This window comes from Panthera onca, chromosome A2, assembly GCF_046562875.1.
Source record: "Panthera onca isolate mPanOnc1 chromosome A2, mPanOnc1 haplotype 2, whole genome shotgun sequence".
Classification (NCBI taxonomy): Eukaryota; Metazoa; Chordata; class Mammalia; order Carnivora; family Felidae; genus Panthera; species Panthera onca.
Window position 1 is genome coordinate 139,561,483 of NC_138340.1, and position 16,802 is coordinate 139,578,284.

The 16,802-nt window shown below is 40.0% G+C and overlaps 1 protein-coding gene across 7 annotated transcripts in view; it reads right to left on the reverse strand.

Moving 5' to 3' along the window:
• Positions 1-16,802, reverse strand: part of CADPS2 (calcium dependent secretion activator 2) — a 667,593-nt gene that overhangs the window by 34,905 nt on the left and 615,886 nt on the right. For all 7 annotated transcript variants that reach the window (XM_081795061.1, XM_081795066.1, XM_081795062.1 and 4 more), the window contains 3 exons: positions 16,640-16,714; positions 5,096-5,179; positions 4,965-4,997 (listed from right to left, as the gene is read on the reverse strand). In XM_081795061.1, the coding sequence (XP_081651187.1) occupies positions 4,965-4,997; positions 5,096-5,179; positions 16,640-16,714 (192 nt within the window). The remainder of the gene's footprint in view (positions 1-4,964; positions 4,998-5,095; positions 5,180-16,639; positions 16,715-16,802) is intronic.

Here is a 16,802-nt window from a genome sequence, read left to right on the forward strand (position 1 = left end):
AAGGAAGTCACTATACATGGCCTCAGGTTGTAGGGACTCACCCTGCCTCCTTGGGAGTCAAGTATCTATGTTAATTACCGGGAAGTCTTCTTAAGGGGGATTTATCTATCTCTGCATTTATTTGCTCAATCATTTAGTTGCATGAGTATGGACTAATGGATATTTACTTTATACTTTGGGTTATAATCTAATACTACCTAAACTCATTTAGTTGCTCAAATTATCCTATCTCCGGCCTTTGGGAGCTCTTCAGGCTCCTCGTGTGCCTCTGTAACACATCCTCTAATTGTGGGTTTTTTCTTTCCAACACTTCTTTTACTTTCTGTCACTGCAAGATGCTCCAGGCTCGTCTGGTAGATTTGCTGCCCCAGTCCTAGCATCTGCCATTTCTCCAAAGAGTCCTGGTTCATTTTACTGCAGACTAGATACTAAGCTCTGGGCACTCGGTGTGGTTGTTGCTACTGGGGTATCATTGCTTCTGGGTTCTCCCAGCTAACAAACCAAGGAAATACATGTGTATATCTATATTTCTGCATGTACCCAGCACCGTATTAAGCTCAAGACAAGTCACACTGATGACTCCAACTCTAATCCATTACCACATGGATCATTCTAGCCTCTTCCTCTTGTCTCCAACCTCTCACTCCCCACAGTCAGAAACTTGGCTTTCACCAAATACCATCTCTTTACTTCACCATTCACTTCGAGTGCATGGGTGTAGGGGAAACAGTCTGTCAACTAGGCTACAATGCTTACGTACAGTTCCCTTTCCCTTTATTTTTACAGACTCTAATTATTTCCAAAGTTACTCAAATCAGCACTTTTTCCTCCATCTTTTTCAGTGAGATCACTCCACACATTTGCAATAGAATTAGATTTTGAAAAATACCAGTCTCCTTTCCATCCTGGGATCCCATGATATCCTAATTGTCCTTTTAAAAATTTACCTATGCTCAGGTTCAATCTTTGTGCCATAAAGTTAGGTTTTGACGAATATCTAGTATTATGTAACCATTATAGTATCACACAGAAGAGTTCCACTGCTCCTAAAAGTTTCCTGGGCTTCACCTACTCACTTCACTGACCTTGAACTTATGGCAACCATTAATCTGCCTTATAATCTTTATGGTTTTGCTTTTACTATAAGGTGATATAAATAGAATCATATAGTGTGTAGCCTTCTCAGACTGGCTTCTTGCACTTGGCACTATGCCTTTAAAGTTCATCCATGTCTTTGTGTGGCCTACCAGCCAATTTTTCTTTTTCTTTCTTTCTTTCTTTCTTTCTTTCTTTCTTTCTTTCTTTCTTTCTTTCTTTCTTTCTTTTTGCTGGCTAGTATTCCAATTGCTGCCTTTGTCTATTGAAGGATATTTTGGTTGCTTACAATGTTTGGTGATTATGAATAAGGCTGCTATGAACATTCATGTGCAGGTTTTGGTGTGGATGCACGTTTTCAAATCTGTTGGATAAATACCTAGAAGTGCCAACGGTGGGTTGCAGGTAAGACTCTTTAGCTTTGTAAGAAACTGTCAGTCTTCCAAAGTGGCCGGACCATACTACTTTTACACCAGCAATGAATGACAGTCCCCGTGCTCTGAAAGCCCTGTCAGTATCTTGCCATTGTCAGCTTTTCTTAAATTTAAATTTTAGCCACACTAGCGGGTGTGCAGTGGTATCACATTATTTTAGCGTGCATTTCCCTACCAATAAATGATGCTGAGCATCTTTTCATATGCTTATTTGGTATCTGTAAGTCTTTGGTGTAGTATCCATTCTGATCTTTTGCCATTAAAAAAATTTTTTTTATTGTTGAGAGTTCTTCGTACATTTTAGACACAAGCTATTTACCAAACATGCGTCTCTGGCTTGTCTTTTCATTCTTTTAACTGTGCAGAACAGTTAATTATGAAGTCCAATGTACACTGTTTTTCTTTCATGGAGGTTTTGGTAGTGTACCTAAAACATCATCACCAAACCCAAGACCACATATATTTTCTCTTATGTTTCCTCAGTTTCATAATTTGCATTTTACTGGTACGTTTTTGGACAGTCTTGAGTTAGTTTTTGTGAAAGGTGAACCACTGTTCTTTTTTCTTGTGAGGTTCTACAAAGAATGCTTCAGGGAGGCATATTTGCTGGTGTTTTAGCATAAAAAACAGTAACAGTCAACAGCAACTTACAGCTTTTGAAGTTAACATTCACAGGCATCAGTAATAATCTGCCAAGGCCAGACTATGTTTATGGTTTAGTATGCTCTGCTAGGAGGGGACAGTGTGGGGGGACAACTTGATTTAATAATGGCACTGGTAAGCTGGAATTCATCTACAGTTGTAGCTGTTTTCATGCTATGTCTGTTTCCCTATCTCTTTCATCCTGGACACTGAACGGCTTGTGGGCAGGCAGTGTATATTTTTATCATGTAAGCCCAGCGCCTAGCATTTAGTGTTACATAAATATTTAATTAGTGACTTCAGTGAAGAAACTGAGCTTGTGTAATATAGAAAGTAAGAATTTCCCAGACAGTATATCCCTTTGAATAGCCACCACACCCTTTGGGAAGAGGAGGCATGATTAATTATCATGAGATATTTGAAGGGCTATCATGCAGAAGAGGGATTAGAACCAAGGTAGAATTCATAGAGGTACAGAATTTCAACTCATTAAACGCGAGAGGAGGCTGCAATCACTGAAAAAATTAAAAGAGACTGAATGAATTTTTGTGAGGGATACTGGGGGAAGGGCTTTCGGCACCTAGAAGGAAAATGAATAAACCTCTTTCTGTATCTTTCAACTCTGAAGTTCTGCAAAGTCTCACAGATCTAGGGCAGGGTCAGGTTAAGAACTTCAGAAGCCCTAAGAACAAAAATAATTATTGTTTCCCATTCCATTTATGATTCAAAATAAAAATAAAACTGTATTATAAAGTATGTGCTAGGAATGCCAATGAATTTCATGTGTTCCTATGATTCCTTGTCTTTTTCTAAGATAGGAAATATAAACTACTGTCCTTAATTTTCCCATCCTCTCTTTCATGCTGTCACTTTGCAAGACCCTACATGTGATTATTTCTGCTTCTTGCCCAGTGCTGATTTTCCGATTCTATGTACAAGACACGGAGTATATCAAGACTTCTCTGGGAATCATTTGTAAGATTAAAAAAGCCTTGTTACAAAGAAACCCCATGCAAAGGCAGGAAAGTCCATGGCCTTTTCATTTAAAGTATCCATTTACACTCTTTTTAAATTTTTAAAAAATGTTTATTTATATTTGAGAGAGAGAGAGAATGAGAGTGAGAGAGCGAGCATGCGAGCAGGGGAGGGAGGGAGGGAGGGAGGGAGAGAGAGAGGGAGACTTAGAGCCAAAGCAGGCTCCAGGTCTGCCAGCTGATTGAGTCACCCGGGGGCCCCACCATTTATACTCTTAACTACAGAGAACAAACTGATGGCTACCAGAGGGGAGGTGGGTGGGAGGATGGGGCACGTAGGGGAATGGGGATTAAAGAGTACACTTATCACAATGAAAAAAAAATAAAATGATACAAAAATCCATTTATAATAATTATAGCAGCAATATATCTGGGGACTATCTAGTCCACAGTATAAAACGTGGTTCTGCATTTTAAAGATAAGAGCTATCTACTACTGGTATACAAAGCTTGCAAGGATTCAAACCACTAACATTCATAATGACAATCTAGATGTGGTGCTGCCCAAGCACAGTCTTAAGCAAAGATGACTTCTATTTCGTTTCCATTTAGTTTTAATTTGTAAACTTTATTTCCATTGTGTTCAAATTCTTTGAAAAGTGATACGTATGCCAATATATATATCAAACAGAACATATTAGGCCTTGATCATATATGTGATAGTAGGATGAAGACAAAAACTAATTTGTCAGGATTAGCAACTTAAAAATGCTACACTAACTTGATTATATTTATCATGTGAATTTTTTTTTTTTTTAATGTAGGCATCACACCCAGCATGGAGCCCAATATGAGGTTTGAACTCACAATCCTGAGATCAAGACCCTGAGATGAGGTCAAGAATCAGACTCTTTACTGACTGAGTCACCAGGCACCCCTATCATGTGAATTTTCTAATTGTAGCTCATGGTATCTTAATCTTTGAACAGATTTATAGGTTACAAATTATTTCCCAAGAATTTTGTGAAAAACCAAATGTTAAAATAAGTGAAAACTGATTTATAATACTTTTGTGTTTAGAAAACTAGTTCTTTAACTGGTTCATCATTATTGTTACTTTGATTCCTATAAGAAACCTATTACAGTTTTTATATAAAGGGAAGAGAGAGTGAGCATTTTTCTATAAAAAGAATGAGGCATTTTCTACCCCATCCTAGAGTATGTAACTACCCTCTGCAACTGACATGTTCTCACAATGACTTGACCTCCAAAAGAGTTCCCAAGTTAAAATGGACAATATACACTGAAATAACCATGTCAAGCCTTGCCATGAGGGCTAGCACTTGCTTAAGGAAAATAAACTGCTCCCTTAGGAATTGGCACTTACTGTTTTGAAGATTTGAAATAAACCTGTGGGAAACCAAAATTATTTAAAAAAATTATATATGTGTGTGTGTGTATATATGTATACACACACACGTAATACATGTAACACACATATACACATAGACACAGTTTTCTGAGAGAGACAGAGACAGTGCGAGTTGGGGAAGGGCAGAGAGAGGGAGACAGAATCCCAAGCAGGCTCTCTACTGTCAGCATGGAGCCTGACCTGGGGCCTGAACCCACGAAACCATGAGGTCATGACCTGAGCCGAAACCAAGAGTCAGATGCTTAACTTACTGAGCCATCCAGGTGCCATATATATATATACACACACAACATATATGTGTATATGTATATATACACATACACACACACACACACACATATATATATATATTCTTTCTTTCTTAAAAACAAATGGAAAAATACTTACTGGAACATCAACATATTTTGCAGCTGCTTTCACCTTAAGTGGAAAAGAGATAATTATGAGAATTATTTTCTGAACTGTTAGATAAGTACTGTGACAACAGTCAAAAGACAGAAGAGAACTCAAATACTTACAGTGAATGACAGGATGGATGAAAAGAAAGTGCCTTCATCATATCTTGACAGCTTAGACAACACCCCTTCCAACACTGAAACAAACTGTAATTGTTTACAGTGAGTATCTAGAATATTTCAAAATAATAACAGGGCAAACAATCCCAAGACCAACTTCTCCCACGGCACAAAAATGCACATTGAAGCGGTGGTGTTGACTTGTTAGATTACTCTTTCATTTTGAAGATGGGCTCAAAGGTCCTTTTCCATTGCTGGAAATAATACACAAGGTTTGTTTTTGTTTTTTAACAACAAAGGATAACATGTAATAGCAGTCTGGTCACTAAACATGTGAGATAACTTAAACCATTAATAAATAACTTGAAATTCCTTAGACTGTTCCTTAAAACAACTTTAAACTTCAATATAGATGTGTGGAAGCAATGATGGTGAAGTTTAATCAAATTCTTTTCTATCGTAAATCACTTGACCATTCCCCAACTTTTTCTATCTACAGAAGAGGATGAATAAAGACCAGATAATGAAAGACATGTGTAACCTCTGAGGCTCTTGTAACACTGCAATCAAGTCTGATATCAGTTAACAGGCATTAACCAAGCAGTTCTAATTGGGACATACAAGGATCAAACCTGCTTTCAGAAGCTTACAAAGCCGTTGGAGAGCTAGAACAGATAAACACACTGCAGGCGGCAAGGTAAAGAGTACTAGACTGAGCTTATATAGCCTGATTCCTATACTGACTACTCTGTGGGCTCAGGCCAACTACTGCATCAATCAGTTCCCCCATCAGTTAAAGTGTGTGTGTCTGTGTGTGTGTGTGTGTGTGTGTGTGTGTCAAATTAAATTTGCCTGACAAGTGTTGTACATTTCTAAAATTTTATATTTCTATGAAGTGAAAAGATGTATATACCATAATATGATTAAAAATGTAGGGAATTATATTTCAGCGAGTGGCAACATTAAAATCTGGCAAGAAGATAAAGAAATTAGTTAAGAATATACTGCCCTGCAAGTTTCCTCTTTAGAACTAAAATAATATGCACTATTGACAAATTATAAACTCCCAAAGGGAAAATACTGACAAGGTTTTTTAAATACGAAAAGGGAAATTAACGAAGGCTGGTTTTTGTTCACATAGCAGCTTCTTCAACAAAGTGATAATAGTTCTAGGGACACAGCTTATTGGTCTCTGGTGACCAGAGAACTCACTGAGAGTGCACAGGAGATAATTTTTTCTCTATGGTTGGTCAATTACTGCAAAATAGTTTATGCAAAAGAAACAAAAACTTCCCTATAGGTTTCCCCATCACATCATGTGCGACATGATGTAAGAACACAGAAACAAAACCATGCAAACTGCTGACTAAAATTTTATTTTTTTAAAATTTTTTTTTTCAACGTTTTTTATTTATTTTTGGGACAGAGAGAGACAGCATGAACGGGGGAGGGACAGAGAGAGAGGGAGACACAGAATCGGAAACAGGCTCCAGGCCCCGAGCCATCAGCCCAGAGCCTGACGCGGGGCTCGAACTCACAGACCGCGAGATCGTGACCTGGCTGAAGTCGGACGCTTAACCGACTGCGCCACCCAGGCGCCCCTAAAATTTTATTTTTAAAGAATGAAAATTATGTATGGTTCGTTAGTTATCCTAAGGGATACAGACAGCAAAAAACACAAAATTACAAATTGCTCACAACTACTAAAAGTCAATTTAGCACTTTCTTCCTGCCCATTAGGATTTCTTACCAATCACAGTTGGCTAACTCAACTTGATGTGGTTTGCAAAGACCCAGAAGACCAATACTCCAGGGTTATGTCAAACCAGGGGAAAGGAATTCCAAACTTAATGGCCCTCTGTGGAAAATGCTTCATCTCTTCTAACTCCAATCTTGAGAAAGCCAGTGTGTGCCAGGTGATCTCATTTGCCATGAGGAGAGCAGAGCGACAATTGCTATGGTTACCAGACAACCTGAGCCAGTGAAGGCTCTAGCACGGCACCTGGTTCTTGGTACCCTCGAGCGGGTATACGTGGACACACATGGGTGGTGCTGAGGGACAAGGCAAGGTAGAGGCAAGACACCTGTGGATGGATTTAGAAGATCTTAGTTCAAGTTGTAGCCACACCAATCTCTGGCTACACGACAACAGTCAAGCCATGAGCTTCTCTAGCTTTAGACTCATCGGTCAGAGAGGGAAAGAAAACGGCAGCCATCATGTCCATCTTAGAAGGATCAGTGAAGATCGTTTGAGATATTTTATGTGCAGGAACTGTAAAAACAGCAAAATACTAAAGAAATGCAAAGAATTAATATTATTGATATGATTAGCTAAAACTATCCATTATATAGGTCTAGAAATGTGTGATAAGTCACAGGGTAATGGGCGTAGCCTTAGGATTGTTTAGGGATAAGGAGTAATAATGAGTTTGGTTACCAGCGAATGGGTCTAATTCAATTTAAAGATACCTACTGAGGCAGAACAGATTTGAAGCTGTAAATCAGACGACCTGCATTAAAATCCCATCTGCTTTAAGGTCATTTGGCTGACAGCAGAGGAAGGACGCTTTGAACATAGGTGGTCTGGCTCCAAAGCCCATGTTCATTACCATTAGACAGTTGTAAGTATTAAATAAGTAATGTGCTCAGCATATAAGTATTCAATAAATGTCATTCTGTTATTATTGAGTACCTAATGTGCAAAATGCAGACAATAGGAGTCTCAGACCTTTCCTTTCAAGAACACACAGACTAGTGGAAGAGACAGGCAGAAAGTTTTAAGGTCCAGCAAAGATGGGCAAACAGTGTAATAACTGAAACAGGAGGAGGGAAAGCATGGCTTTTAACTGGAGGACATTGGGTAAGTTTCATTTACAAGGTGGCACAGGAGCTGATCTCAGGAGGGCAGAAATGGAGGGTTAGATAAAATGACACTCAGGGAAGCCAACTGGTGGATGGTTTTAGGGCAAAAGGTTCCCCACTGCAGCATCTGGCAGCCTGTGTGCCTCACCATCTCTGGTGAGAACCAAGCCTGGGTTGTAACCGTGTAAATTCTACATAAGGACCGGTTGGCTGTTGCATGCATTTCACAACATTCTTTGCCTCCATTTTAACAATAGCGGACAGTGTCTCCTTGAGTTCCTCTCTACCCCAAATAGTCCTTGGGGAGGCATAATACAGTGGGGACCTTTATGTGCTTACATGGCAGTGAACAGCATCTGCACCACCGGGATCAACCAGCCCAGCCATACAGTTCCTACAGGAAGGCTGTCTTTGTGAGATTTCTACGAGACATATGTGGTAGAAGAGCTGCCTTAGAAATCAAACTCTATTAAAATCAGGATTGACTAATAATGATATATTTTCCGTCTGGCTGTTAATTGCACAAAACAGCAAGATTCCAAAGAAATCCAGTTAAATGCTGGGTTTAGTTGCTGTGTCTTTAACTGCTTCCTGTGAACTTTCTCAGTACAGCTCAGGGAGTATATAAACACTTAGGGGTTTGCCTTGTGCTCTCTGTTCTCCTGAGGGTGTCGGGTTGGAATGAAACACTGTAATCTCTTTGTTTCCCTGCTCTTTATTGTAGATGCCATTTACTGGGTTTGTTTGAATAATATTTAACACCTAAAGTCTGTCTGGGTAATTACCAACTTTGCCTCACTAGCACACTCTCAAGGAAATTAAAGATGAAAAGCACTTTGAAATAACTAGTAGAATGAAACATGAAGTGTGCCACAAGGCATGTTGGTTTCAATTTCCTGTTGAATTTTAACAGGGTATAAGATTCATTTTCCCATGTGTACGGAAAGTAGACCACAAATTCTAAAAAGTTATTGGGAGGATTTCAGCTATAGATTGGTGGGTTCAAAACACAGTTCTCGTTTTTTCAGCTATATTTCGTGAAATAAATAAGGGATATTCACATCATCTGCTCTGCAAATTGTAACATCTTCCACAGAGAAGAGATTCATCCAAGTAAGACTCATTGTGAAAAACTAAGTTCTTTCCTTTTCTTTTGGTCGTGGGGACTGGGGCGAGGGTTAGTGGTGCTGGAGATATCTATTAGCAGATGTTTTATATTTATTTGGTAAGATCAGGACTAGCCAGTCTTGTTAAACATCCCCAGGGAACCAGAATACCACAGAGTGGTTTCTTCCCCGACTCAGAATGTTAATGTTATGATACAATGCAATTGTCCCTCCCTCAGTCACTTTTCTCCAACTGTGAATCCATTTCTCTGAACATTTGTTCCAGTGGACTTCCAAAGGGTCTTTCCAGATTTTCCACATCTGTGTCAAGGATGGACAGTATTCGAGTGATCGCTTTGGCAGCATGTATACTAAAATTGGGATGACACAGAAAGATACAGCATGATATCCCTGAGCAAGGAGATCTAGTATCTGACGGCAAGTATTTATTTGTAACATACCTCATTCCACAAAATATCTAAGACAATTTCCAAAATGGCACACTCAGCACACACTTCTCTCCTTTACCCTTGCCTCACAAACAGAGTGACCCATCACATTTTGTATTTCCTCTCTCCTGATGGCTCCTAAGAAACCTTTCAGGCATATACTTGTTTTTGAACAGGTGTCTTCTGAATATATAGCCTTGATCTGAATGAGTAAATTTAATCAAATTAATCTTAGGTTGAGTTGGTGAGATACTTTAATTACAGAATCTAGGTAGTCAGGTTTGATGTATCCTCTGCTCATCTTATTATTAAGAGAAATTCAGGCAAAAACATTCTAGGTTGTCAGAAAGAACAAGGGTGTGTACATATATATTTACACCGACACATTTATAGCTATATGAACTCAGTGAGGCAGTGTATCTTCTTTCCTATATCCCGTTTTGCAATAATTGAGGATTTAGGAAGTTGAATAGATTACTCTGCTCTTTTACTTCATACCCAGAATTTACTGAGCTCTGTTACCAGAGTGCATTATGGGAGTGGTCATTTTCTCATTCTTTGCTCTGTTAACCATTTCCCCCGAGCACTTCCTTCTCTCATCTCTCACAGGTTTTCTTCAGCATCCTCATATTACACACAATAAATTCCATTCTCCTCTACCTGCCCATGCCGGTCCCACAGCATGTATGCCTGTCAAAGAAGGGACACAGGCTGGTCAGTACAACCCAGACACAGAGGGCACACCAGAAGCCTGGGAGGTGAAGCACCCATTCTTTTCCTCTCTGCTCTTGCTGAATTCTGTGCAGTGTTGTGGAAAGGTGACGGGCCTAGGGACCATGAGGATCAAGTCCTGGCTCCACAGCTACCTACCATGTGAACCTGGGCCTCTGTTTCCTCACCTGTGAACAAGGGGACTGGACTCTGGGGCAAGCCCTGGTGATCAGGCTTGCCTTGGGAGATGGAGCCCCGTAAGTGGAGATGTAGGCCTCCTCTCCCTCTTCAATCAGAGCACCTTTGCTCTGATCAGTGTTGTACTTTAGGGGGCTACCCAACATACACTTGAGAACATTAAATGTGTCTTATAACATTATAAAAATGTTTGAAAATCCCAGGCTAGAGGGTCTCAGGGTTCCAACTGTAGCACTGTGTGTCCTACGTGACCCTACCACCTGGGGAGAAAAGATGCGGGCCCCCAGAGGCTTCTATAAAGAACTCTATATAAGGATTTTGTTTTAGACTGACAAAAGGCTATAGATAATATATTTTTTTTGATCTAATACTCATGCTTTTTTGATGAGGAAATTAAGTTGTGTAGGAAGACCCAGATGGTAACACGAAGAAACAGGAGCAGAGTTCAGATCTTCTGACTATCCCACAATTAAGGCAACTTAATTAATATAGGGTGGCAATAAATACAACATTTTTTGTTTCCTTTCCTTGGCAAGATTCAATGTTCCTGTCACTTTTTTTTTCCCTCACTAAAAACGATCTAAGTCCCTTTTTGGGTAGAAGCATCTTTATTTATTTTTTCCCCCTTTAAGGTTGACTTTCATTTCTCCATAGGGTCTCCAGTTATGCAAAATCTGCCTAAGAATAGTAGCCACTGACACAGAATCATTTCCAATGGTTGAAATCTTATAACCACATTTGGTTCCATACGCCTTCTCTGAATTCCAGACCCAACTATTATGTGAATGTCTCCTTGATCTCTCGTCCTTCAGATCTCTCAAAGGCAGCTCAGTCTCAACATGTCCAATACTGACATCGTGGTCTTTCTCTCAAAATCCATTCCTCTTTCAGGCACCCTGCATTAGTTGATGGCCTCAACATCCATCCTGTGCTTCAAGCCCTAAACCTAGGAACCATCCTTAGGGTTGGTTTTCCTTTCCCCGATACTAACCCTGGGTCTGCTATAACAGAATGCTCTGGACTGGGTGACTTATAAACAATGAACAATTTTTGCTCAGTTCTGGAGACTGAGATGTCCACAAACAAGGTGGAGGTATACTTGGTGTCTGGTAAAAATCCACTTCCTGGTTCAAAGATGATGTCTTTGGCTGTGTTTTTGTGTGGCAGAAGGGGCTACGGAACTCTGTGGGGTGTTTTGTTTTTTTCTTTTTTCTCTTTTTAAAATAAGGGCACTAATCCTGTTCATGAGACCTCTATCCTCATGACCTAATTACCTCCCAAAGGCCCCACCTCCTAATACCATCATCTTAGAGATTATTAAGTTTCAACATATGAATTTGGGTGGGGGGACACAAACATTCAGCCTACAGCACTCAAGTGTCTTCGAATTAGTCCATCAGACACCAAACCTAACAGTCTCCATCCTACCCTCTCTGTAACCTATTTGCTACAGGTAATTCAATGAATCTACCTATAGTGCAAATATGATTAATTCCTTATCCCTACTCGCTGCCTCCCCAACCCTTTGGTGGCTTCCCACTGTTCTTGGATGAAGACATTAGGATCCTCAGGTCTGGAGTTGGGCTTTTCATTATGATTCCACTCTGCCTCTTGGGCACCGAGTTGGGAATCATTAGTATATAAGGTCAGAAGTGTGAAAGTCAAAGAAATTTGTGAAGTGAGTTCAAAAGAAGACTGAGATGGAAACCCAATAATACCAGCATTTAGGTGCTAGGTGGAGAAAGGACACAGAGAGGGAACACCAAGTTTTTTTTTCTAGGTATGTAAAATGTGCATGCAATTGGGACATGTACTGATGAGTTATACACGTGACTGAGAGCCCTAGCTCATTCTCAAGTCATTTGTGAAGACGTGTAGTATAAGAAAAGGATATGGAGGTGACTGAAGAGAGGAGGTAAAAAGAAGGGAGGATTCTAATTTATCCAAATGTAGCAAATAGATTTATCAATATGCACAGAATAATTAAAACCTGGGAAGAAACATTTGGAATACAACACAAGGAATTCATTATTCTATTCATCTACTTTATGTTGAGTTAATTAACATGCTAGGATAAAGTAAAAATGTTTAGGACATGACTCTTGAAATCTGACAGGGTAAAGTAAAGATAGTTAATTTAGAAGTAACATATTTTAAGTTTTAGGGTATTTTTGCTTTTCACTGATTTCCTGATCTGGAATCTGTAGGTACAATGGGTTAGGAAACTGAAGCTCATAAGTTTGATTCGGGACTCTCACTTATTACGTGTGTGGTCAATTCACTAAACTACTTTGAGGATTATGTTTCTATCTGTGAAATAGACTACCCATCCCGTAGGTGTTTCACAGTAGGTATTTCATAAATGCCTCTTTTTTAAATGTTTACTTGTTTTTGAGAGAGAGAGTAAATGGGGGAGAGGTGGAGAGAGGAGGATAGAGGATCCAAAGCAGGCTCTGTGCTGACAGCAGGGAGCCTGATGTGAGGCTTAAACTCACGAACCATGCTCATGCTGAATAAAGACACTCCTTGGTGATAAAAAAAAAAAAAAGGGGGGGGGCGGCGCCTGGGTGGCTCAGTCAGTCAAGTGTCCGACTTCGGCCCAGGTCATGATCTCACAGTTCGTGGGTTCAAGCCCCGCATTGGGCTCTGTGCTGACAGCATAGAGCCTGGAGCCTGCTTCGGATTCTGTGTCTCCCTCTCTCTCTGCCCCTCCCCAGCTCATGCTTGCACTCTGTTTCTGTCAAAAATAAATAAACTTAAAAAAAATTAAAAACAAAAACAAAAAACCATGGTCACGAACCATGACCTGAGCTGAGGTCAGACACAGTTTTAAAAAAATTTTTTTTTACATTTATTTATTTTTGAGACAGAGACAGAGCATGAACGGGGGAGGGTCAGAGAGAGGGAGACACAGAATCTGAAGCAGGCTCCAGGGTCCAAGCTGTCAGCACAGAGCCTGACGCGGGGCTCGAATTCATGGCTGCGAGATCATAACCTGAGCCAAAGTCGGATGCTTAACCGACTGAGCCACCCAGGTGCCCCTGAAGTCAGATACTTGTTAAGGGACTGAGCCACCCAGGCATCCCCATAAATACCTCCTTTTAAAATATCATTTCTTCAGAGAAAACAAATGTGAACACACCATCTTAGAAGCTGTTTTGTTTTTAAACACTATACTCAAGTTTAAAGATCTTTCACAGGATAGCCTGGATAGCGATTCATCAGAGCAGTGGTTCTCAAAGTCTGGCTCACTGAACCTCTATATCAAAATTACCACGGTGACTGGTTACACACATACATTCCTGCTCCTCTTCCCAAGCTTCTGACTCAGAATTGTTGGAAAGCAGGGCATGGAATCTACATTTTAACAAGATCTCAGGTAATTTTTTTTTGGCACGCTAACATTTAAGAACTGTATTGCAGATTATCTGTCTTTGTTTAATGAAAGAAAAAACCCACCATTTATTGTCATCTCCTGTGGGAGCTTAAGACGGCTGGTTCAATCTGTCAAGCCAGTTTATTTTATAATTCTCAACCAAAGAATTGAAGATTATTAATAAGTACTGTTAGATTATAGGGGAAAAGATCCATAGAAAAAAACCTAGACCTGATATTAAACAATCAGTTTTTTACTTTGCCAAAAAAGCATGCAGAGCCCTGCCTGCCTTCTCTGTCACCCTCCCCCACCACTGACCCCACCAACAGACTAGTCTCTTTTTCTACCCTCCCCCTACCGCCCCCCCAAGAGAAAACTAGTGTCTTTTCCTACCCTCCCCCACCACTCCCCACCAATAGAAAACCCAAACTAGTCTCTTTTCCTTGCTGCCTATTTAACCCTTTACCAACTGCTTGCTATCACACAATTTATGTTTTTTTTAAAGTTTTATTTATTTATTTATTTATTTATTTATTTAGTGTGTGTGTGTGGGGGGGGCAGAATCTCAAGCAGGTTCCGCGCTGTCAGCACAGAGCCCACGTGGGGCTCGAACTCACTAAACCGTGAGATCGTCATCTGAACGGAAATCAAGAGTCAGATCCTCAACCAACTGAGCCACCCAGGCATCCGACGCAATTTAATGACTTCCATTATGCCCCCTTCTCACAAAAGACAACTTCCACAGGAGAACTGTGAAGATGAGGCCATACCAGCCGAGTAAAATTTCCCCGGATGAGTCACAGACAACGAAGGTGCAACGTTAAGCACGTTTCACTTCAGTGGGCTGTCCGTGCAGGGCTGCACGCGGCTGAGGGGAGCACGTAGGCTCCTGGGAGAAGGGAAACCTCCCTGTCCTTCCCCTGGAGCTTTGTTCTCCAGGGGTTCACCTCTCCCACCACCTGCTGGATGGACTCCCTGTTAGCCTTTTCCCTTACTTATTGTTGGGGAGCGTGTGTTGTATGTGGAGGTATAGAGAACTCTTGTGGTAGAAGACAGGAGACCAAGAACAAACTGGAGGGGTGGTACTATTCTAAAGGTGCTATTCTGGAGGGGTTTGTGGCTACTTTCCATCTTAAGACTTGCTACCAAAGAATTTGGAAAATACAAAAATAAAAAAAAAAACACAGCAAAACCTGAAGAAGACTCCTCTCCCCATATCAAGTATAATCTCACCATTCAGAGAAGCTTTGTCAACATTTTGTCAACATCTTTTCTCTATGTGATGAGAATTCGTATCATACTTTATATTTCTAAAATACTAAGCTTTCATTTTCACTTAACACTATATTATGAAACCTTTCCTTTATCACTAATAGTCTCTGAAAACATAGTTTCTTAATATAGATGTCCCATAATTTACTTCACCTTCCCTTACTGTTAGAGATTAAAGTTGTTTCCAATTTTTCATTAAATGTAATGTGACCATATCAATGTATATACATTTTGTGCATCTCTCTTCACAGAAAAAAGTGCAAAAATAATTATTAGGTGAGAGGGTATTAAAGTACTCCATACAGTTCCAAACTATCTCTACAAAGGTTGTAACAATTTATACTCCCATAGACAGGAAATATGAGTGTCCCAGCTCACCTTTTCTAAAACCAAGTGTTAGCTTAAAAACGAGTTAGAAAAAATAGTATATTTTTCTTCATTCTTTTAGGTTTATTTTCATTCATTCATTCATTCATTCATTCATTCATTCATTCAGAGAGCAAGAGAGGGAGGAACAGAGAGAGAAGGAGAGATAATCCCAAGCAGGCTCCACACTGTCAGTGCAGAACCTGACGCAGGGCTTGAACTCACAAATAGTGAGATAATGACCTGAGCTGAAGTCAAGAGTCGGATGCTTAACTGACTGAGCTACCCAGGCACCCGAGTTTTCCTTCATTTTTTTAAGTTATTAATGAGGTTTAACAATTTTAATGCTTATTGGGCATCACTCTATTTTCTAAGTAACATGTTCTTGGTTTATTAAGTTAGGGGTGTTTTTTCCTTTGCTCTTTGTACATTCTTCCAATTGTTCTATGAAGTCTGATTTGAGGTGCTTTGATAGAGCCTTGCAAGAGCAAGGGCTATATCTGCTCATGTGAATGTGCCCCTGGACCATGTCCATTCTGGCTCCTTACCCTCTTGAGTTCCATTTTCTGTGTCTTCCCCTGGCAGACCCAGATCTCAAGTGTCACTCGTGGAAGTCTGTTACACCTCAGTGGGGTTTTAATTCATCTAATCATTTGATGGAATACTCATTTATGCTTCATCTCCACTTACACAATTAAAGGCCAGAGCCTTTGTCAAAGGTGTTTGGAGCCTCACTGGAAATCGTGGGAGCCTTCCCGGGAGTGGAGAACATCAGAGTCCAGGCAGCCAGCTTTCTCTGTCTGCCTGGGACCAGTCTAGAGCCTCAGCACTGTCGTCACAACAAACAGGCTACATTCAAGGACTGGTGACGACTCAAATCAGCCAAACAGATAAGATAGATCGTAAGAGAACATGAATGTGAAATAATAGGTCTTACTGGAAGACACGGTTATTTTTTAAAGGGCAACAATTGCAAGAAAAGCCAAAAGGAATTGTAAACAAACAAACAAAAACATCAAAAGTTGTTGACAAAGAGTGTTCAAATTTGGTTCAGAACTCTTCTTAAAATCTGATCGGTTCTTGCATCTATTTTTAGAACTACTATTTCTCACTTAGGTATTTGAAACACAAGACAGACATTTCTGCAACCTCTCAGCAAAATATATCTTTGACTTTGATTTAAAAAGGTGAGTAAATAATACATTACCTTTGAAACTAGCAGTGAAATGATTTCTTTTACACTGTTGTCAATCAACTCATCTATCTTCGAATGGTATTGTTGCTGGATGTTAAAAGACAAAGATGCGTTAGTTGATGTGGACACGAAACTTTTGTCATTAAGTCAGAAATGCTTTAAAGCTACTGGTTAG